The sequence below is a fragment of the Anas acuta genome, chromosome 16, assembly GCF_963932015.1.
Source record: "Anas acuta chromosome 16, bAnaAcu1.1, whole genome shotgun sequence".
NCBI classification, from domain to species: Eukaryota; Metazoa; Chordata; class Aves; order Anseriformes; family Anatidae; genus Anas; species Anas acuta.
The window spans coordinates 2,032,575-2,055,748 of record NC_088994.1 but is presented as its reverse complement, the minus strand read 5'-3'; the positions used below and the strand labels follow the sequence as shown (position 1 = coordinate 2,055,748).

Genomic DNA, 23,174 nt, shown 5'->3' with positions numbered 1-23,174 from the left:
CCATGATGAATCCAAGCAGCTGTGATTAGCTGTTGACTTAGAACTATCATATATAGGATCGAGGTTTAGACTGCACAAAGAGAGCTTGGAGAAAAGCAAGAAAGGGAAACACAGGGACTGTGAAAAATATCTTCAGCAGATGAGTCAGACCAAGAATCCTGGTATTGCAGTATTTTCTGTGAGTAGCTAATGGTGATACTTACCCTTGTAACACCTTAAGAATATTTGTATATGCATAGCAAGACACTAAGGAAAATTTAGGCCTCTTATTTAAGAGAAAAGTAAGCTAATAACAGGTATGACAAAGGAGGCCAAAATACTAAATACACTTGTGCTGTAAACTTTCCAGAAAATGCCAAGGGATAGGCAATATAATATTGAGATGCGCTACATTTATTAAAGTTGCTAGTACTTCATGAAATTTTGTCTAAGGTACATAAGTAGTAGCCAAAATAATCTGAGGACTTTTGCAAGACAAGGAAGGTATTAGAGGACTTTGATAAAAACCAGTACCATTTATAAAGAGGGAAAAAGGAAGTGAAATGTTACATTTTCCAAAACCACATCATACAGAGAAGATAACTAAATAATGTGTTTAGGGAATTCTGGGACAACGTTACCTTTCTACAAATTTATCTTCAAAATGGAGCTCTAAAATCTGTTCAGTTTAGAAATTGACTGTCAGTGCAAAATGTTGACCAGTTTTTCCAGCAAAAGTATTTTTTATTTTTTCTGATGATTCTTTCTTCTTTTCTTTTACAGAAATACTGCTGACACCTAAACCCGATCTCCAAACAAGAATGCGCTGTATTAACGATGCACTAGTATTGTAAAGGAAAGTTACGCATTCTTCATGGCAACTAGTACTGGCCTTCTGGAAATAAGGGATTTTTCCTGCTAATCACCATGATGTCCTAAGTTACTTCATTCAGAGAAAAAAAAAAAAAAAAAAAGATAAAAACTTTTTTAGTAGAGGCATCCATATTACTGTATATTGTGGTGTACAAATAAGGTCATAAATATTTTTGGCGCTCTGCCTCTAGAAATGTGAATTTGGCAAAGGCATTTTAGTAAATAGGATGGGTAGACCCCTGGAATACCTTGTCTGTTTACTGTAGCTATCCAAAGCCCTTTAACTACAGGCAGATGAAAGTGCCTGGAGAAGTCACAGTGATAAGAATTTCCTGATTTCTCTAGTAAGAATATCTGACAGAGAATGTAGTTCCTAGCCTTGACTCTTTTATATTAATTCCTGAATATAAATGCTGCTTTTAATCTCTTACCCCCAGGAGTCAGGATTTCCCAAGCAGAGGAGCAGTGCAAAATGAATTGGCACATACTATTCCAAAATCCTGTCCATTGATGCCAAGGGGTAAAAAGAGAGGATAATAAATTTAAATTATTTAAACACAATTGTGACTAATATTTACATATTGATGTGCAGCTGAGTGCACTTTATATAAGACTATATAATGGATTAATGCAATATCTTTGATAAGGACTTAATATGAAGGTAGGGTGTGCTCATGTTCCTTCTCAAACACAATCTCTTAAGAATTATTTGAAGACTGCATAATGTAATGTTTTCTGTGTATGGAAATTAGAGCAATAATCTTTCATCATTTTGAGAATACTTCAGAAAACTCAAGGCAAGGCACTGCAGTCGGAATCAGAATTTTGCAGTCTTTTTGTGAATAAATTTTGTAAATATGTTCTTTAAGATAATGTATTATATATATGACTTTTGTAGGTCACTAACTCATTTTTGCAGAGTTTGTGAAGCTAAATATTTAACAAAATTGATTTCTGTAAACTCAGCATAGTTGAGGTCCAAATAGAATACTTTTTTTTTTAATTAAACTTAATGACTTTGAAACTGGGTGACCTCAGCCCACATCTTTCTCTTCTTTGGTCTTTGACACTTCATTTATTTTTACATCTTTAACATATAGCTTTTTATAAAAGACGAGTTGTTAAATGCTTTCTCCACCTGTGAGCACTTTGTTACATTTATTTTTGCATAAGGCAGTTTGACAAAAAGGCTCTGCATTGTAAGATGTTATGACTTGTCATGATGATCATGTCTTTCTACAATCTTTCTCCTTTTCAGTTGATGAATCTGGATTGTGTCTTTTTTGGTCGATTTTAACAAACTCTAAATGTTCTTTGAAAGAAGTTTATCTGTTGCAAAATATTTGTTGTTACATAACATCCAGAAATCTATAAGGATATTAAGCCACACTTAACCAAATGTCTGCACTTCATTGGATTGTTCTAATAGTAATGAATGTATTTTCTAAGCAGGTTTCTCTCATATCAGTATTTAAGTTTGTTTGGTTACAAATTTATTCATATTATTTGCTGATAAGGTTTATTTTTTTCTCTATTTTGGTTCCTTGACATGAAGATCCTTTTGCAGTTTTTCCAGTTTCAGGCAGTTACAATGAGTCAAACCCCTAATCTTCCATAAGGGATGACCCAATGACCCAGAAATGTTTAAGATGTGTGGTCCTTTTGTTCTGTTGTTCACTGTGTAATGGAAAACTGACTTCTCCCAAGTGAGTAAAAAAAAAAAAAAAAAAAAAAGGAAAAAAAGGAAAAAAGTGTTCTTGATTGCTTCTTCTTGGTACTGTAAGTATGAGGTGGTTTTATTTTTCAGAATATGCAGTGATCTTCCATTTGAATAGGAATAACTTTCACTAGAAAATTTCTCAACAAATTAATCCTTAGCATACAGCCAGTTGTGTTCCAACAGGAATGTAGATTCAGTCTACCTTATGCAACCCTATCTTTGTGATTAGTACGGAGTATATAGGTTAGGTGTTAGTATTTATTTGAAATTTTCAATCCAATACATGTGTGTTTTTATTTTTAATGAAAAACTTTTAAAAGGCTAAGGAACTTTTATCTTCTTTCTTATTTCTTAGAACGTATCTGTTTGAGTGCTGCCTACTGAAGTTGAAAGGCAACAATCCCTTGCTTTTTATATAAACGAGAGTAGAACAATCTTTATATTTTGTAGTTATTCATTATATTGATGGAAACTACAAACCCTGATTGCTTTCATTAGGTGAGCTCTTAGACTATATACAACTTTATACATTGTGCCCTCTTAACTTTTTTTAAAATGAGTGATTTTGTTTATACATGTATGTATAGCTGGTACCTACCTGACTGGTGTTGTAAAGGATCATTGTTTTCTCATCTGTATTTAGAATGTTGGAGCTTTCTAGTACCTACTTTTTTGCTGAATCCAAAGATTTTTAGATTTTTAGTTTAAACTTAATAAAGGGGGGAGGGCACATTTTTAAATTGCATTGATGACATCTTTCTTGGCAACACTGATTCCAAGTATTATGTCTAGTGTGACAGGCTTATGGACTGCAGTAAATAAAACTTACCTTGAAAGCTGTTAGCATTTAATATCTCCACCAATACTGATTTGGTTCTGTAGCAGCAGATTTAACAACAACAACAAAAACTGTATACAATTTTTCAACTGTAAGAGAACAGTTAGCTAGTCCAACCACCTCTGGTCACTGCTGCATAATGAGCATAGTTTTGCTACTTTGTTATTCTTTGATCACAGAAACCATGTTTTTATAAAATTCATATGTAGTACCAATCTTGATCTCAAATTCTGCTTTTAAATTTAGGAAATCAGGACCATTTTTCAGTTAGAAGACAAAAACTATTTGAATGTTGTACCAATTAGCACACATTTTATTTTTGAATTTATGTGCAGACTACCAGGTGATTGAATGATACAGCAAGTATGAAAACCATGTAACTCTGAGAGCAATATTTTAAAAAATTCTCAGGAGAAGGCATACAGTATTGAGAATTGCATTTAAGTTTAGTTTACATTAAGTATTGCTTGAAATATCTGTATCTTTATGTTGAAAAACAGAAAAACCTTGGGGACTGGTTTATAAAAGAGTTGGTTGTAAGGTATTACTGCTCTTCTGATTTTTGTGTTTGGATGTTAATAATAATGTAAATAAAGGTTTCTATTTAAAATCAGAACTTGGTGACATAGTGTATTAGCTCTCTAATACTTCGAGGCTGCTAGCTACATCCTGGTAAGGTCAGAGGAAATCCACTACTATTACAAAATTGTTACAGCTGTTACTGTGGAAAGCTATGTATAGCAAATGATTTTATTTTTTTTTCCAGCTGGCTGTAAAAGCTAAGGGAGTAATGCCTTAGACCTTCTGCCTGTGAGACCAGTTTAGCAAAGCTGCACCAATACTGACTGGAATTGATGTCTTTTTCAACTTAAATAGCGCTCTTTAGCAGAGCTGAAAGGAGGAGAGGTGGTAGCTTTCCCCCTAACTCAGCAACAACCTACCTTTAGAAAGTAACAGTTACTTCTTATGTAATGTGCAAATCTTACAGCTCAGTATTTTGCATGAGCATAAAGGGAAATGGTAACTTTTCAAGCTTCTACCTGATATGCAACTGGAGCAGTAATACTGGCCATGCAGGACAGTCTGATAGTCTCATCCTCTGTTCAGAAGTTATAGGCTGAATGCAAAAAAAGGTAAGTGGAAACTTTTTTGATCTAACTTAGCAAGCATTCTTTCTGCATACTGACTTGGGTAAAGGTAGACTGCTAATACTTCCCCCAGGAAAGCAGCAAAAATGCTTTTCTATTGTGAAGTGCAAGTTAAGTTTGTATTTTGCAAAAAATGTACCTCTTGTTAAGAGTCAAGGCCGCAGTTGGTTGAGTCTATTACAAGCTTCCTCTCACATGCAGCTTTAAAACAGGTAGCAGATTAACATGGAAAAAAATGATAAATTATTACTGCTAGTGCCTGTACTACAATGTATTTAATAACAGCTTTATGAAGATACTCAAGTAGACTCTGTACGCTGTGCTTCCTTAGTAAAGTCATGTTTTCTTTCCTTTAAAAGCTTTTAAACAGTAACCCTTATTCAGGTCATCTACTTTTCTGTAGACTGAGCTATAACTACATTATTTTTTTATTGGTCATGATTATTGAACTTCTCAGAGCAGCCTTTTAAAAATAAGTGTAAAAGTTGCACTACTAAGCCAATGTTGCTTTCTCAAATGAATTGTTTTGGTTTTGAACATAACAATATAATATTATCCACAGAAAAAAAATTAATACAAATTTGATTTCATTAAAATGTAAGATGTACATTTACTGATTTTTTTCAGTACTTTTAAAAATGGATGAATTCTGAAATGTGCTATGCAACATTAAGTAACCTTTTGAGAAATGGTATGTGGGCATTCCACACTTTTATTAACAAAATTCTTCACAATCCGAAAGAATTTATTTTTAAACAGTATATTGATCAATATTTACACAACCCCTCCAAAAGTCTGACATCTGTTAGTTAAGATTTCTCTAATTTTCCTAGAGTTGTCAATAGGACAGACAAGTAGACATGGAACTAAAACATACCCTCAGAGGAAATTTGAGAAATACCATGGTGTTGAGAATATTCAGTGCTGCTCATTTGAATTCCTGAATCTCTTAAAAGTTCTTTTCCACCATTACCTTTACCCCAGTTGGAAGCAAAAGCATCCATGTTTTCTGTATGCTGCTTTAGAAATACTTGGTTTTGAAATTTTCCCTTGTGCCGTCCAAAGGTATAGCTGAACTGAGAAATGTTGTAAGTTTACTTCCACGGTCTTTGTGTACACTTTGCCCACGGGGATGGCAATCCTCTTTGGGATGCAGCTGTGTTTCCTCTTCTGTCAATTCCTGGAACAATGTTAGTGGTGTCTTCTTGACATAAAATGCTTTGTGAAGCAGGTGAGGTATAATCCAAAGCAAAAAGCAGGTACAATAGTGGATTTCAAAGAGACCTGTATTCCTGACAGGAGTTCCATAATTTCACTTCATCTACTTAATTCACTCACCAGTGCAAACTCTTATCTATTTTGGCCTCAAAGTTCATCCAGTCCTCCAGGCTAACATTATAATTCTTTCCGAAATCATACACATTTTCACAGTCTGTACATGAATTCAAGTTCTGGCCAGTTTATATCCTCACTGAGGTCCAGCAGGTGGGGAGGTTAGCCCTCCCATCCTTCCCACAGTTGGCCTCTTTAAAATAAAACAAACATGATTTAGTGTATAACATCCTAGTTAGGAAGTAGTTGGAATATATTTTCAATAGTTCCATGCAGGGGTAAAACAATTGAAACACTAGACCACCTATAAAAATACAGCAGGTATATCACAAGCAAACTATTATGTTTGAAACTTCAACCTGTGTATCTCATAAATTCTATCTTCGTTTGGTTCTGAATCCCATCTTGGCTCTCTTCAACTAGATATATAAAGTGTTACCATTATGTGACAAAAATGCTCTCTCTTGGAGGAGTTGAGGAGAATAGGACTGTGCCTATTGATGAAGGTGCTGGTACATAGTTCTTACTGCATAGCTGGTGAATATCTTATGAGTTGAAGTCTCAACCTTCTTTTTTAAAGAGGTTCAGAGACAGAGAGTAACTGGTACGTCAAAGGTAACTATTTTTCTTGCTTTTAAATTTGTATCTCACCTTTGAGGTCTGGCAAGTTGAGAACTAACAGTACTATACTGAATGATATTATCTGCAAGTTTCAAAGGGCAGTAAAATAAGCAACAATATTGAATTTTAGTATAATGCCAAAATAACCCAAAATGTAAAGATTTTTCTTCGTACAAAGTACACTACTTTCTGTTCTAACTTGCTTTCTTTGCTCACAACATGAAGGAGGTAGTAGTTAGATAAATAGCAAGAAAGCACATGATCCTCTATGAGTAATGACTTCAGTCATTGAATCATAATTCAAGTAATGAAATCAGTCTTGTTATTTCTGGATGTTGTGAGAGGCTGCTATGAGGCTGCCACACATTTAAGTTTAGACAAAACCAACATAATGATCTCAAATTCTTACAGATAGTTAATGATAATTGGTTTCTTAATTGAGAGTCCACCTTTGCTCAAGTTTTAAATTGCTTTAACCTTAACGTTCCTAAATTCCCAGAAAACATATACCAAGAGGTTTTGTACAGGACTGGTCTGTAATGATGGCAGTGTAATAGTGCTTGCTTAATTTAGAACACTTGCCACTTGCATGAGAATAGATGATGATGTTAAAAAGGTGCTGCATGCAAACAGAAAAGTAAAGAAAAGAAAGGTAAGCAAAAGCTAATGCTTTTCATGAACTGCTCCCAACTCACAGTGACTTAGAAGATGATGGTCTCTTCACATCTGGCCACTTTCGACGCTGAAACTGCCTAATTTTCAAGCAGCAAAAGGAGAAAAAAGTTAACCATCACCAAGAAAACCACCAGCACTACAGTCTGAAAGATGAGGAAGGAGAAGAGTTTAGCCTGATTTTTAGCTACAAAGATTAGAACATGCTATAACATTGAAACAGAAATATCTCCAGTGTTTACAGTAACTGGGATGGAAAGACCTTGCAAACGTCACTGTAGGCAGTATGTCCATGTCGTTCCCAATCCCACACTCCTAACTCTTGAGCATAAAGGTAGTATTTAAGAATAATAATTTATGTATTTTTGAAAATGTACCTGTACTGCTCATAGCTTCCATCTTTAAGTCCTAAGTGAGGAAAAAATTAACATGTTATTAACCATTGTATTAACCAACAGAATAAGGTATTGGGCAACACACAATTCAGAGAAAGATCTAAGAATATTAACAGAATATTAACAGAATTAAGACATTCACTAGAACTTATTTACAGATATAATCCCTTATTCTAGGTAAAATGGGGTGTAAATTGAGATAGGTAATCGTGAAACTTTTCTGTAAACATCCTGCAGCAGTATACTTAAATGCCAAAAACTTGATTTCAAAGCATACAGCTCTAGATGGTACATATGCTAAATAAGACCTGAAGTAATATTTTGGACTCAGGTGGACTTAGGCAGATAACAGTATTTTGGGGGTGGGGGTCTTCAAGCTCTGAAGGCTATATATATATATATACATATTTATGTTGCATTTCTTACGTCATTGTACTAAGGGATGCAATTTAAATAAGAAATGCAATTTAAAAGGAGAAATACAAGTAACTGTACCTTTCAGTTTGCTATCATGACTAAACATTAAAAAAACAACACACAATAGTATTGACTAGACCAGGAAATTTTAAAGGACTCAAAACAATGAGTCTAACCTAGAAAAAGAATACAGACCAATGGGTTTCATTCTTTTTGAAATTTGAAGGCATAGTTAGAAGAGCACATCTTTTGGTAGTGTAATGCATTCCTCAATGCATCTCCTTCCTTGATCTGCTGTTATTTTACAAGTACCTTGCACCAACAGGGGAAAATCAATCAGCTTAAGCATTAGCCTCCTTTTTTTGAGGTTAAAGTTATTTTTAAGCTAGTTTAATAAGTCTGCATGGACTGCATTGTGTCTAAAAGAAATAGTCCTAAAAATTATGCCTTCATGGAATGCTGTACCACAACTGCTAGACCAGTTGTCCAGAGGGGTTGTGCAGTCTCTATTCTTGGAGGTTTTCAAGATCCAAATGCATAAAGCCCTGAGTAACATGGTCTGACCTCAAATCTGACCCTATAGTGAGCACGAGGTTAGACCAGATGAACTCCACACGTCCCTTCCAGCTTGACTTATCCCAAGAGCCTACAAACTCAGAACCAGCTATTAGGTATTTGTTTGTTCTTTCATTAGTTTTCTTCCTTCCTTATCTCTTCCAGTCACAGAATCATAGAACGGCTTAGGCTGGAGGGACCTTAAAAATGACCTAGTTCCAACCCCCCTGCCATACGCAGGGATGCTCTTCCTGCATTTCAGCTGCTGCATATTAAGTATCCAAGTCTTACTATGTAGCTGTGAGTTTCTGGAAACATTACATAAAACAAACTGAACAAACAATACAAGAATTTGAGCATGCAATCATCAGCCACAGCAGGGCATTACTAGTGTAAATCAATTCTAAAATCATTTTTTGGCTGATGAATTTCATGTTAGTGAACAAGAGATCCATTTCTTTTGGGTAGTTTCTGAGTGTAATAGCAGAAGCACTTACCCAGATCCATATTCCTAGTTCTTGGATTGCATTGTTTATACCCTTTGCAGCTTCTTAGTTCCATCAGCTGGATGTGCAGTTGATTGAGAACTTCTCTATCTAGCGTGTTCACCGCGTTAATTAGCTGCAATACAGATAGGTTCATTTTAGAGAATAGGTATTCCTCTGTAGGTTGGTAACTTCCACATATGGAGTATCTGTGGTTTACTTCCAACAAGCAAGAAGCCAAATCATTTTATGTTAATAGTTGCATCTATTTTTTGTACCAATACTGCAGTATTTCAATGCATCATTGGTAAAGAACACTGATACATTTCCAGAGCTGTACTATGATGAGGTACCTGATATGGATCAGTGTTGAGATCAAAATACTCCAAAAAGCCAGTAGCAAATTCGCAAAACAGAAAGTTGTGAGTCTCGTTGATTGTCCTCAAGCACCAGTATGTGTTGTTGTTGGCACTGGTACAAGCACAGAAAGGACCCACTGCAAAGAAAAGCATCATGAAGACTTAAGATACATGCTGCTGGTTTTAGGCACTGCTTATTTTACTACTTTTTTGTTCATGGTACTACTTTATTCATAAGCAGTCATTCTGTCATTCCTGAGCTCTAAAGCAGAGAATGCATTTCCAGCATAACGTTCTATGCTTACCTAGCCCCCACAAAACATCTAACTTGAGTAGTGTCTCAGCTAGTTGTTTTTCCCTTGCTGGTTGGGAAACATTCCAGCTGCCGAGATAATAATAGGATGTACTGTGTATGTACTGTGTACTGTCTGCAGTATCTCTAGGTTTTCATCTGCAGCTTTTGTTGTTTGTTTGTTTGTTTGTTTAATTTAACTCCTTTGCCTTTTGTAAGGATCACACCAACACTGAAACACAGTATGAGGAAAACTGTGTGGCTTTGGCTACTTGCCTTATCATACTGGTAGTTTCTGCTAACCTAGAATCATCCTAGTCGCTACACTGTACCCAGCTAGCTGTTAGTTAGTTTAGAGTATTCTTACGTGTCCACAGGGGAGCAGTTTGCCAGTGCTGGTTGTCATGGGTGAAGCAGGTCAAACCAGGCATGCTGCAAGTGTCGTTATTTTTTATTCTCTTAAGCAGTTTGCGCAGTTTCTTCTTTCTCCTTTGCTCTCTAAGCAGCCACAGCCTGTCTTTCTCCTGTAGGGCTTTCCTGCACACATGAAACATTAGGGTCATGCAGACTCTGTTATACTTGAACACACCTAAAAAAATGAAGCAGCTAATAAAATAAGCTGCTTTGAGGGAAAGAAATAATCGGTATTTTAAAAATAAATGGCTTTTCTTCCAAATAGTTCTGGATCTCCAAAGCTCTTTGCAATTCCATGGTACTAGGGAAAAAAAATGGAGCCAAAGGGGTTTAATGGGCTTGCTTGAAGTCTTTGATGTGCATTTACAAGCATTTTTTTTACCATTGGTTTGGTTCCTTTCCCAGGTGTCTGTATGTTTATTCTTTTTAGCACAGGATAAGTGAAATTACTTCTTTTGCTTAGTTTTTAACATGTGTACTTGGACCAAATATTAGGATCTTTGCATTTTCTCTTCCAAAGGAACAGGCCTTCTTCACTTACTTGAAAGGATGAAGATTAGATCCCTTGTGCCTCAGTTTGCTTTTGTGTTTTGAATGGTAACTGGAAAATAAAAATAATTGTTGATGAACAGCAGAGACAATTATACCTGTTCATACCGTATTTTCACCCTGAATTCGAAGTGTATTTAATCCAGTATCACTTCTCCCTTCAATTTGTTCACTCAAGGTAGGTGGTGAACACAAAACAGCCTTGCTAGACTGGGTCAGGCACTTCTTGTGCCTCTCGTTTTCCTTCGATCATTTGTACATAGTGACACCTGGTGCTCTGCTGCTGTATTGCACTATATATCCACAGATGATTGCAGTTGCAATTTTCAATTTTAGTCATCATTACTTCCTGTTTCCCTACATGGGGCAGATAAAATCAGTAGATTTATAATTGAATTACGAGATTTCTTCAACAGAGTATTCATTAATTTTTCAGAGGATATGATGACAGGCTCATATCACCTTCCTGCTGTTTTCCAAACAAAATAATTTAAGCATCACATGTACCTCATAGAGTTTCTTTTCCCCCCTCCACTATTACTAGCTAGTAGTTCCAGGAAAACCAAAACGGGGTGGGACTGTCCAAGCAGTAGTAGTGTCTAATGTATTCTGAGATATGTAGGGTGGAAGTTGACATATACATTCTAATTGGGTAGCTCTACTATTTTGACTCTGTCTCCAGAGCTCTTCCTAGATTTTGCAGAGGTTTCCTTTTTTTGTAGTTTGAAAAGTTGATAAAAAAGGCAAAATAGTCTTAGGCAAGGGCAATTTTTTCCTGATTAATACAGTTCACTGTACTTACTAACCACACAAATAAACAAAGACAAAACTAAGTTCAGTAAGTGCTATTTATCTAATTGTCAGACTAAAATTCCCTTTGAAACAAAACACATCTTTTAAATTACAAATGCTAATGTAAATTTAATACTTATAGCAAATTAACAAAATAAAATTATTAAAGAACTATCTATCTTCAATTCAGTCAACTTTTTTTCTCTAGCATAGATGCTGTGCATATCATTAACTAGTCTGAAATGCTACGCTCAATGCAATTCTGCAAACATATAACTCAGATTATTACCATCATTGATTTCTGTGGGATTATTCATCTGAATGATGCTATGCACAAACAGAAGTGCTTCTTATATTGGACATGACAAATGTAATGTTCTTTATGTTAACTGTAAAAATAACTTCATCTTTACAGTACGTATCAAATAAACTTGGTTGTTAACATAATACACTGCTTTCAAAACTGATAAAACAAGGTTTGGGGAATTTGCCATTTAGAATTGTATGGGTTTAATTTTAAGTACAACTGTATGTTGTATGTACGTATGGGTTGGCATAACCTAAGAAAGAGATGTTCTGCTTATTTTAATGATCCGTTACTGAAGCTGTGTTGCAGAATCAACACAGGCCAGGACTATGTACCTTGTGTCTGTAAACTAATCTAGATTATGTTGTACCTCCATTATAGCAATGAGACAGAGAAGTATCATCCACATCCTCTTATAGAGGCTCCTTAATGAAAACTACTTTAGCCAAAGATGATAGCAAAGCTGCCTTATGTTTCTGAGTACAGCTTTTTTTGTTGTCGTACTGCCACTGTGGCTGCTGTACTCCTGGTAACATCTGCCTCACTGCAGCTTCAGTGATTGCTCTCTGATCACTCTGATCAAGAGCAGCTGCTCCTGGTTTCTTTAAGCATAATGCCCTTAAAAATAAGCTTATCTTTTGGTTAGCCCTGAAGTGGTCAGGCAGTTAGACTTGATGATCTTTGTAGATCTCTTCCAACTGAACTATTCTATTCCATTCCATCAACTTTCTCAGGGCAAATTCTGTTTGTGTTAACATTTAATTTTGTAAGATTTAATTTTGTAAAATTTAATTTTGTAATTTTTCTGCTGTGCTTATTTGCAGAGCAAGAACACACTCGCTCCCTAGAAGGTTTCAGATATGCTTGAACCTTCTTTCCATGTAATCAGTGAGCTGATCTCACAGCCATTTTGCAAATACATGTCTATGAGAAACCAACTATGCAGAGATCTTGATGCACAATTGCTATTTTAGTATTGCCTGTTGCATTTAAAATCCAGAAATCATATGCATCAGAGAAAAAAAAATATCTGTTGCACTAAGTCAGTGGTGGCTACGGAATTACAGTTACTCTGCACCAACAGTTAAATTCCTGCTTCTTCTACTTGGCACAGCTGCTTAATATTGCAGGAACTATATGCTATGCGATAACTCATCTGGCCTTGAAAAAAACAAATGGAAAGAAAGTCTCTCATCTGACCACCCTGTATTATGCACTATTCTTATTGAGAGATTTGTTTAACACTGTACCATACTGTCAAGCAAGTTTTCAGAAGAAAGCCTGCAGCTAAAAATATTAATTTCTAGTATGTAATAGCAACATCTTCAGTACAAGAGCATAACTTACTGGTTTAAAAGCATTTTACATGTGTCAGTTGACACAGAGGCAATTAAACTCCTGCCTGGCAGAAGGTGGGCCTAGTACTTTAGGAGGGTTGGACAGCTGCAGGAAGCATTAGACAAGAGTATAGCAGGTAGGAAACCACTTAAAACAGATTCTGATCTCTCCTGTGAAGACATAAATCAGCTACAGTTAACTACTCACAAGTACACCAAAAATACCTTATCTTGTTACAATCACACTCCTCAGGTCTCTTCTTCTTCAAATGACCTCTCACCTCCCTCAGATTTTTTATTTTATTTTGCAATGTTTCGATCTGAAAAAAGTAAACACACAGGTAAAAAAAAATACAGCATGGTTTATTTTAACCCTCTCGAACGTATCTCCATCAAATACTTCTTTCTTGCTACCTTCTACAACTTCCTCCCCTAACAAGCATTTTCAGATTAGCTACCTTCCCAAAAGGAAACTGCACATAGGAAGGCAATTTTGGGGCACAGTTTGCCTGCTCTGATTACTGAAGGTGAAAGCAGAATGTGGCACTGGGGGGAGCAGGGTGGGAGGGTGCCATACAGCCTTAGGCAGACAAACACTCTACTTCCACTGTGATTTTTTCCCTTCGGCATATTTGTAAAGGAGAAAGGGTACCAAAGGAAAATGAAGCCCTTAAAGGTTTGGCCTGTTAGGAGCCCGAGAAGGGGATGGAGATGGAGTGTTCTGAAGTCCCCTCTTCAGAGATTCTGGAAGAGAAAAGCAGTAAGTCTCCATCCTTTTACATGGCAGTCTAGTAACATCTGGCCACATGGGATGTATGTTAGCAGTTAATTTAATTGTGCCACCTGCATGGTTTATTTTTAACCACCTTCAGTAAATGAAACGCCTGCTTTTGTTCAATGTAGCTCATGCACAGCATAGCCCGCTCAGATGGGTATTCCAGGCTTCCACTTCAATTCTTTACACAGCAGAAAAAGTGAAGTCATGTAGTGTGAACAAAGAATTCGCTGTGCAACTACGATCAGACAACACTGACCTAATAGAAGTCCATGGCTGCATAGCAAGTGGACAAAGATTTCACGAAAAATACACAAAGAATCCAGCCCAGTGATCCTAAAGCAGGAATACAACAGGACAGAAGTGAGACTTACAAGTCTCTCTCATTTATCTCATAAGGCTTATGTCATTTCTCAGTTCTTTAAGGTGTATTTCTCTCCTCCACTTATGATCTTGTCTTCACAAACTTGTAGCAACTTAATTATCTATGAAATCTCTATTCTGAAATCAACCACTAAGTTCAAAAGGTTCCAGGGAAGAACAAAGACACCCAGAGGCAGACAGACACAAACATAGTCAGCATGATCCTATCAGCCCACAGGAAACCAGGCCAAAGACAAGCTGAAAATACATGACTGGTAACATCACTCACTTCATGGTCAATATGAAGTTTATGGTCCTTCCAAGCTTGCAGTGACCTGTACAGATCTGTGTCACACTGAACGGTGTCATTCTCCAGGATATAGCACCTGGCCATAGAAAAAACAATGTTTAGTATAGTAGATAAACACACAATGCAAACAGCTTTTGCTGTGCTGTTTTAATAGCACAACTCCAGGACACATGAGAAGCCAGATTGGAAATAAAAATAATAATTCAAGGACAATGCTCCTATCAAGAGAACCTGTTGACTGTTTCATTTCTATATGCAAATTGTGCTGCACAGTTCTTATTTATGCATTAGGCTGTCTACATAAATAATCTCTACTAACTAGCAAGTACCGAAAGCACTACTCGGAAGCAATTTCCCTATGCATAATTAAGTAACATACAGGGGTAGAGGCAGGGAGAAAGCTTCTTTATAAGATGTATTAGAATACTACAAAGAAAAAAATGATTTTCTACAAAAGGGATAAACTTTTTCAAATACAGCTCCCTGACTTCAAAGGCAAAATACCCTCTGACAACTTTAAGTGCTCATGTTCCAGTAACTTCTCATGAAGTCCAGTATTTAAAATTTAAAAAAAAAAAAAAAAGGAAGAAAAAAAAAAGACAAATGCTCAACAAGTTTATTAGGGGTCAATAAATACCATGGAGTTATTTTTGAATGATTATTCATTAAATTAAACCTGTTTTTTTTTTTCATTATTCCTCTGTTTTCTTTAAAGCGCCTCACGCATGTTATCCCACTGCCTTCTTTTCTGTAGGTGTTCCTGGGGACTCCTCATGAATTACGCACAACCTTCCTGACAGTTCCTGGTACGGGGCTGGGATTCACCCAGTAAAGCAGCACAGATCAATTTAACATGTCCCAGAAAAAAGGAACAAATAGTGATTTATGGCTCCTGAACATTCAAAAAAGCTGAGGAAGGAGGGCAGAACTCTGCTGATGTCAACCTTCCTGTTTCCTCATATTAGCAAATCTCTAACCCTGTAAACTGAAGTCAAATGGAAACCACAGATTTCAACAGCAGCTATCTGGTTCGTGCATATTTGCATGAGCTAGTCATTAAACAATTTAATTCACGTAATCCATAGTGATTGATGGATTTTCTCATAATTCACAAGTAGAAAGGGTGACAAAACACTGAAGTAAGTACAGTTGAAGATACATCACCAGACCCTGGATCTGCACACTGAGAAACCTTAAACTATTATAGTCTCTTTAGAACGCAGACAATTCCCTCACCTCTCTCTCCAATGTTCCATTCCCCAATATTCCTGGTCTATCTAACCTCCTCCATAACATAGATTTTCCTTTCCTAGCACTGGGTACCAGCAGCTCTGTGATGCTGCTGCTTCCTTTGGGACTGATTTTGTATTTTAAATACAAAGCAACCAATGGCATGTTGAAACTGGGTCATATTCCAGTTGGAGTATGGAGTATTTTGATCTTCAGACAGGCCAGGTTACCTGCTGCACGCTGAGATTTACATGGGTAGAGTCTTCCCTGGTTTCAGATAGGTGTACACACCAACACTGCAAACAGTTTCACTTGTCCTTACTGGAAATGTGTACTAATCGGTGATTACTGTCTCCAAAGCGTAGAAGACAAACAAGCACCTCTGTGGTTCTTCAGTAGCTTTCATGCCCCTTTGTGCATGATGACAAAATTAAAACAAAACTGAAAGGTGTATACAAATGAGAATAAGAAGTTCAGTGAAGTCAGATGGTAGCCAAAAGGGACACAATATGCTTATCAAAAGGTAATGCACCCATTTATGTAAAGCAGCCACTCAAGCAGCAAAAGTTTATAGAAACATACAGTATTTACTCACCTGTGCGTAACTTTTATTAGATTAGGGGCTGTATATTCTGCAATGCCACCAGTGCCACTGTATTCTGCCATGTCTTTATCTTCCTCCTCAGGAGGAATAGCCCTCTGCATCTTGTGTCGCTTGGTGATGTTTCTTGGTAAGACAGGTTGGTATCCATCCTCTAAACCCAAGTTATAAATGGCTCCATTCAGCTCAACAGATACAGAGCGGATAGAACGATTCCGGACATAGCTCGGTTTGTATTCTGCACAGAAAAGGGAGTAAAAGGATTAAGACGGGGAGAAACAGCAGGTTACACTTTGGTTCTCTGTGGTTCTTGGCAAACAACAGCCCCTAAACGTGACATTTGGAATTCACTCAACGACAACTGCTGTTTGTTGCAGTGCTGCCATGTCATTACCTGCTGGGAACCTTAAAGTCTGAGAGAGAGGGATAGATAGAGTGCAAATGCACAAGGATGGCAGAGGGGAAAGAGAAAGTACTTGTACAGTCGTGACTCAGAGTGAACAACTTTCAAAGAAACTCTAAAAGAAGCTCTTCCCCCAAGAGCCACTAGATGGCAGTAACACCTTAAAAAATAATTCTGAAAGTTAAAGACAGTAGGGTCTCAGGTCATCCTTGCGGATTAGTTCTCAACTACATTCTGTCATCTACTGTAAAACATTCCCGTGCCGGTATTCCTGCAACACTTCCCAGAAGTCACCCCGAATTTCAACAGGGAGTACTCGAGTATTCAGCCTGAACTTCTCAACTCCATACTCTTTTTTTTTTTTTTTCAATACAAGATTTTAATGGGAGGGATTAATATTTGAATCTTTACTTTTATCCACATTTAATTATTTTCTTTGCAATTATTTTCCTCATGTGCAGGCCAGACAGAAAGTTTCTACAAAAAGCACTACCCTCCAGTGCTATGCATGCCCTCAGAGTTTGCCTCTGTGTTTGCAGCCCAAAGACAGAATGAAACATTCGCTATGAATCTGCACTGCACAGTATGAGATCCCAGTGATTTGCCATTGCTGCTTTCCAAAGTTCTCTCTCCTGACTCAAATCCCAATTCCTCTTCAGTTTTGTCTAAAGTGACATGAATATCTCCTAGCTATGGAGTATGAATCCATATCTAAACTTCCCTACTGTACAGTAGGGCTCACACCTCTGACTATTTCCTGCTCACTGCAGTGACCACTCAGTCACTCATGTTAAGCAGAATTATTTCACTCCTGGAGAAAAAAGCATGACCAAAGTACCATAGCTCCAGACTCCTGGCTGTGTATATGTGCTTTGGAGTCACCCAAGATGTTGCTGGAACCAAGCAAGCCTCTTAGTTCCTCTGGTCACCTCTCCTTCACACTGAGCTGAAGCACAGCACTTTTCACTAGAACAGGACCTCCTGCTGCAACCTGGTAAGGGAAAACTCATCCAGTGTGCCACATGAGAAGACCAACACTTCTTGTTACCTCAAGATCTACAGATGAGCCAACTTGATCTCAGGGATAAACTCCACTGCAAAAACAAGCAGTGAAGAAAAGAAATGGGAGGTAGAACAACCAAATTTGACAAAAGAAATATTCACAGCAATTGGCATGCATTGGCATTAACACAGACTGACTTCTTTCAAGAAGCTTACATGAATTCTAACTGGATTACAAAGTCTCAAAGGCCATTTTGTAGACTGTGGGAAGAGAAACAAACATCCCCTCCCACCTGAAACTGGTCCAAGCCCTAAATTCACATCAGTGCCACACACAGAAAGCAGGATACCAGCTGAATTGTCCGTTTTAGCCCATTTTTCACCTGTGGCTCAAAGTTTATAGCTGATATTAAGCCAGGTTAGTCACAGCTGAGAAAAAAATAAATTTTAAAAAAGCAACAAAAAGACCAACTGTATTTCAGGCACCCATTCAGGAAATGTTTGAATAAATGAGAAGGAAACTCCCATCTTTTTAAAAGTAGGAGGAAGTTCCAAAAAGCTACACCCTAACAATTACATTCAAAGTGTAAACTCCCATTTCTTTAATTGTTCCCTCATTTCATCTTGTTAAGCTCAGCCAACTAACAATTTACCTTCCTTCCAAGTCCAATATACCAAGCTAGCATGTTGGTCCTCAACAGACAACTGCAGGGAACTGCCGTCTCCACACGCCCCTGAAGAATTCGAAGCCAGGAGCTGCTCCTCCCTTGCAGCCTGTCCTAATCCAGCCTTATAAAGAACAAATTGGTCTGGAGAGAGACAGCTCATGAAGGCCTTGCATTATTACAGCATGCTATTCACAGTGCTGACTCAATGCTGTGAGTAGTACCAAACTCCATCATTTTCAGAGGAAGTGGTTAAAATATTTAGTAAGCTCAATATTCATCTGTAGGCACAAATACCAGTGTCTAATTACTTGATCCTCCCTCGGGCTTCAGTTTTACTTTCCAATTCTTATACCTGTATATACAACCCACACAGGATTTAGGGCTGTTAAATATTTTGCCCAAAATACCTATTCTCCTTTTTTGAATTATTAAAGATTGGCCCTGGTAAGTTGAGTCCCTGTGCCTCTTCTCCTCTGCCACTGCTAAGAGATTACATCCTCTAAATTAAATCTGGATATAGAGTCCAGAGAAATTTCAGCATGAGAAAGCTAACGAGTTTTCAATGCCACACTCATCCTGCCTCAGCTCCCTGGATCACTTGACAGGCATGCGTGGCTTCACTCTAGCCTGACAGGAACAGGCACTGTTACAGTCCAGAGTTCCCCCAGATGGTCTAGGGACTCAAATACTTGCATTTTTACAACTACTTGGTGACATCTCAGGTTTCAACACCGTCTAGAGCAAGCACGAACTGCAGTATCTGAGGTATCTGAGATTATTATTCAACTGAAAAAAGTGAGGTAATGCTGTATTATAAAACCATAAGCTTCGTATCTGACATAAACATGCCCAGCCTTCAGGTTTGTATTTAACTCTCCTCACGTCCTCATCACTCAAGCTTTATTACTTATTTTGCTGCTGCCAAAACCATGATTTAACACTGAGATCATTTGAAAACAATCTCAGTGATAGCTGAGAAGACCGTGACCAACTGTATCTACTGCTTAGCCGTTTCTTCTAAGCAGGAATGTGACTGCTCAGCAGGGCCATTAGCAGAAGACAGAGAACTCCTGGGCCTTCCTGTCATCATTTATTCCAGGTAGGTGTTTTGCATCTGATGCATTGTCCAGCATCATGACGATGATGGAATAAACCAGCATGCAGGAACTCTGCATATGAACAGTGGGCCATGAGGAACCAGCACCAGCCACCTCAATTTTGTTATATTCCCCAGTAATGTCTCTGTATTTTCTCAGAGTCCTGTAGAGAAGCAGCACTTTTTCTATAAGACCAAAGTAAAATTAGGCACTTTGAAGTCAAATTTTTGAAAATATCTCAAGCGTCTAGTAATACAGATAAAGGATTAGAGGAGGATTTTCTTGATCATTAGGTAACTAGAAATTTCTAGAAATCTTATTTTGGTTCTGTTTTCTTGGATATTTCAAAGAGGAGAAAAAAAAAAACACAAAACAACCTCCAAAAATTTCCATACACCCAGTTTCTCACAACTGCCATTAAAAATCATACTTCAAATGCATTATCTTTAAAGTACTTGATGTTTGGGTATTTTTTTTTTTTATAACAAAGAAGGCCATTTTGCTACAGTATTGAAACTACTTCAAAAGAAAAACAAATTACATGAAAATTGGAATAAAAACGTACTAGCTTCTTTGTACACACTCTGTACACAAATCTGTGTGGCCTATCATCATTTCTCTACATGCAGCTTAATAACTCCTTTAATCATATGCACTTGTTTGTCACAGGAGGAAGAGATGAAATCCACAGCAAGAAAAACATAATAGACAACAAACAGCCGAAGATTTTAAGAGCTCATTATTACTTTAAGTTTCCCTCCCATTGCAGAGCTTTATTTCATCATTCTTATAAAAATAAGAACACACCAATGGAAAACAGAGGACACTGCAATGCAGAACAGGTAACAGCTTTGCAGGTGAGCTGTGTACTTACTTGTTCAGGGCCCAAAAGGCATGCAGATGGCATGACACTGTTTTGCAATTAATTTACTCAATTTAGGAAACATTCTTGCCTCTTAAATGTAATGGTGTACATGACAACGGATCTAGACCATGCCTACATTAGAAAGCAATTATTTTATCAAGACATTTGGTGCTTTGGCCCCTCTATCAGCAATTTAGTCTGGTCTTCTAGACCATGCATTCACCATGCACTGCTGGGTTGAATCTTTGTGAAAGACCAATCCTCCTATCACCATTGGGGTTTGCAACACTCTTGATGCGCCCCAGAAGCAGGGCATCCAATTTAGTTTTCTGCAAACAACTGCAGTATGTCAAAATTGCTCTGCAAATCCACCTCTACTGTTCACGATAGGAGGGAGTGATCAGGGTGTTCCTTTCAAAAGCTTCAGCATTGCTATGAACTAAATCATTAGTGTGGACCTGACACTGACATAGTCCAGTTAGAAACTTCCTTTTTCTGTATAGCTGTTGTTCAGTCTTACGGATAGCATTTGCAGGCATTCAAGTAGCACTGATCCCATGGACTCTTCAAACTCTAAGTAGTAGACCCCAAAGATGCCCTCAGAACTGTACAACCCAGCACAGACTGCACTTTATCCCATCTCATGAAACAGGTCATAGAAATCCACATGCACATCAGCAGTACTCAGGTCATCATTTACAATCCAGTGAACCAGCTTTCTAAGTAAACTGTTCAGAAAACCCTTCGCATGTTATCTTGATTTGTATTGCTTTGTGCTCATTTATTTTTGGTGTGTGATTTATTAGATAAGTGCATGTGGAAGAATAGCCAACGTCAAACCCAGGAGTCTGTGTCCACAGATCCAAGCTTAACTCTCCCATTGTATGCCACACACTGGATGTGGGCAGAGGGAAAAATAAAGCATCCAGAGCCAATTGTTTTACTTCATATAAAAGCAATGGGAACATGACTGCCAACATCCTATCTTATGCTGCTGAAGTGTATGCCTTATGGCTCAATGAGAAGTGTGCTGAACAGTACAGCATAAACTCTACCTCTTCTGAGACAAATGTAGGGAAAAAGATGTCCCAATCCTTCAGCTGAAAGTATCTTCACAACCTTCGCTTCTTTGCCTCAACCTCTTTAATACATAAACTAACGGTAATTATACACTTAACCACCTCCTCTAGATGTTGCGAAAATTAGTTAATGTTTAGAAAGCACAACACAGATGAAAAGTACTTAAGTAAGTGTTAAGTATTATCAGATAGCATTATGTTGCCCTCATGTAAATTGTTTTCCTCTTCCCATCTAAGTGCCTTCGATCTACTCCTGTTATTTGACTCCCTGTATCTGAACTTTCTTCTCTGTGACTTCAGAAAAAGAAAAAAAAAAAGATAATTGAACTGCATGTTCTAGTGTTATTTAAAGATTATCTGCTGTGCCACATGTTTAAATAGCGAGTATAGTTGAGTAATTTCATCCTGGAACCAATCATTTTTTTCAACTAAAAATTAGCTTAGTAGGTACTAATCAGCTTGCAAGGCAAATATAATGGAAGAAAATCAATTTAAACTCTCTGTTTGAAGCTTGTGCCAGGTCATTATACAGAAAGACTAATCTGCTAAATAATTAAGGCCCTGTATTTGTGGAGTGAGACGAAAGAAACATTACAAGTGAACAGTAATTCTGTGCTGCTATTTGCCTCTTTAATCTATAATTAGACTATGTACTTCAAATATAGATGTTAGTCTGACTCAGGTTTAAAACAGAGCCAGCGGAATGGGCCTTCTGAAAAAGCACCTGATCTGTGCCAAGGAAACCAGAATCAGAGTCATCCCCTTTGGATGTGATCTCTGGTTAAAAGTCAGCCCTGGCTCTGCTGACTGAGCACAAGAAAAGGATGTTAGAAGCGAGCAGCTTCTGTAGCAGCACACACATCCTTATTAAAAATAAATTACTGCAGTAACAGCCCCAAGCACTGCAGTATCTCAAAATTAGAGTACTCCCTATAACACACTGTTCATGTTTCAAGGCCTTTGCAAGGTTAAGCTACTTGCTGCTTCAATGTGTGTACTGAATTTCCTGTTTTTGAAAGAAATAAACATAGGCCTCTATTTTGGATCAAAACACTCCTCTTCCTACACACTGAGACATTTTCATACCTGATTGTCCAGTATGCAATAAACTGCTTCATGTGCAGATACAAGCAAATATGCTTGCCTTCAATGACATCTATAGAACTCAATGTCCAAGAAAATCAGAATGGTTATGGGTGTTTGAACAGTTACCATTTTGTAAGGCAGAGACACAAGATGTAGTGGGTTCACTTACTCTTCTTGGAGAAGAGCTTCTTTCTCCGTCCGACATGGCTCAGCTTGTATTCATTCTCTTCACAATTGCAGCCTTCACTATTCCTGTTGTAATACTTGGGCAAAAGATTGGAAGTGCCTTTGCTGTTGCCTGCACCTGCCAAGTTCACCATTCCCTTGCACTTGTGTAGCTTGAGCTTCCCACTGGCATCTTCTACACACTGCCATTTCTGGAAGAAAGATTTGGTCATTAAAACTCGTCTCAACTCTGCATTGTCTAATGGCCAGCTCCAGTGATCTATCAGAGACTCCTCATTACAGTAAGCTGGGGTTCACTGTCTACCAGCAAAATACATTTCTTGTGATCTTCCATTTTTAGACAACCCAGGAACATTTTGGAACACTTATATTTGTTTCTGATTTCATTTCTTGGAGGTAGAACAATAGGAATTTGTTAACAAAA

At 37.5% G+C, this 23,174-nt stretch overlaps 2 protein-coding genes across 31 annotated transcripts in view; one reads left to right on the top strand and one right to left on the bottom strand.

The window, feature by feature from the left end:
- The window catches only part of NCOA3 (nuclear receptor coactivator 3), an 83,844-nt gene extending 79,818 nt beyond the window's left edge, over positions 1-4,026 (top strand). For all 11 annotated transcript variants that reach the window (XM_068701023.1, XM_068701015.1, XM_068701022.1 and 8 more), the window contains one exon: positions 763-4,026. In XM_068701023.1, coding sequence (XP_068557124.1) covers positions 763-774 — 12 coding nt within the window. In that variant the 3' untranslated portion in view covers positions 775-4,026. The remainder of the gene's footprint in view (positions 1-762) is intronic.
- Positions 3,701-23,174, bottom strand: part of SULF2 (sulfatase 2) — a 165,187-nt gene continuing 145,713 nt past the window's right edge. For all 20 annotated transcript variants that reach the window (XM_068701033.1, XM_068701030.1, XM_068701042.1 and 17 more), the window contains 11 exons: positions 22,734-22,941; positions 16,359-16,602; positions 14,513-14,609; positions 13,311-13,405; positions 10,642-10,701; positions 10,054-10,223; positions 9,389-9,531; positions 9,048-9,171; positions 7,561-7,591; positions 7,207-7,263; positions 3,701-6,083 (listed from right to left, as the gene is read on the bottom strand). In XM_068701033.1, coding sequence (XP_068557134.1) covers positions 6,053-6,083; positions 7,207-7,263; positions 7,561-7,591; positions 9,048-9,171; positions 9,389-9,531; positions 10,054-10,223; positions 10,642-10,701; positions 13,311-13,405; positions 14,513-14,609; positions 16,359-16,602; positions 22,734-22,941 — 1,260 coding nt within the window. In that variant the 3' untranslated portion in view covers positions 3,701-6,052. The remainder of the gene's footprint in view (positions 6,084-7,206; positions 7,264-7,560; positions 7,592-9,047; positions 9,172-9,388; positions 9,532-10,053; positions 10,224-10,641; positions 10,702-13,310; positions 13,406-14,512; positions 14,610-16,358; positions 16,603-22,733; positions 22,942-23,174) is intronic.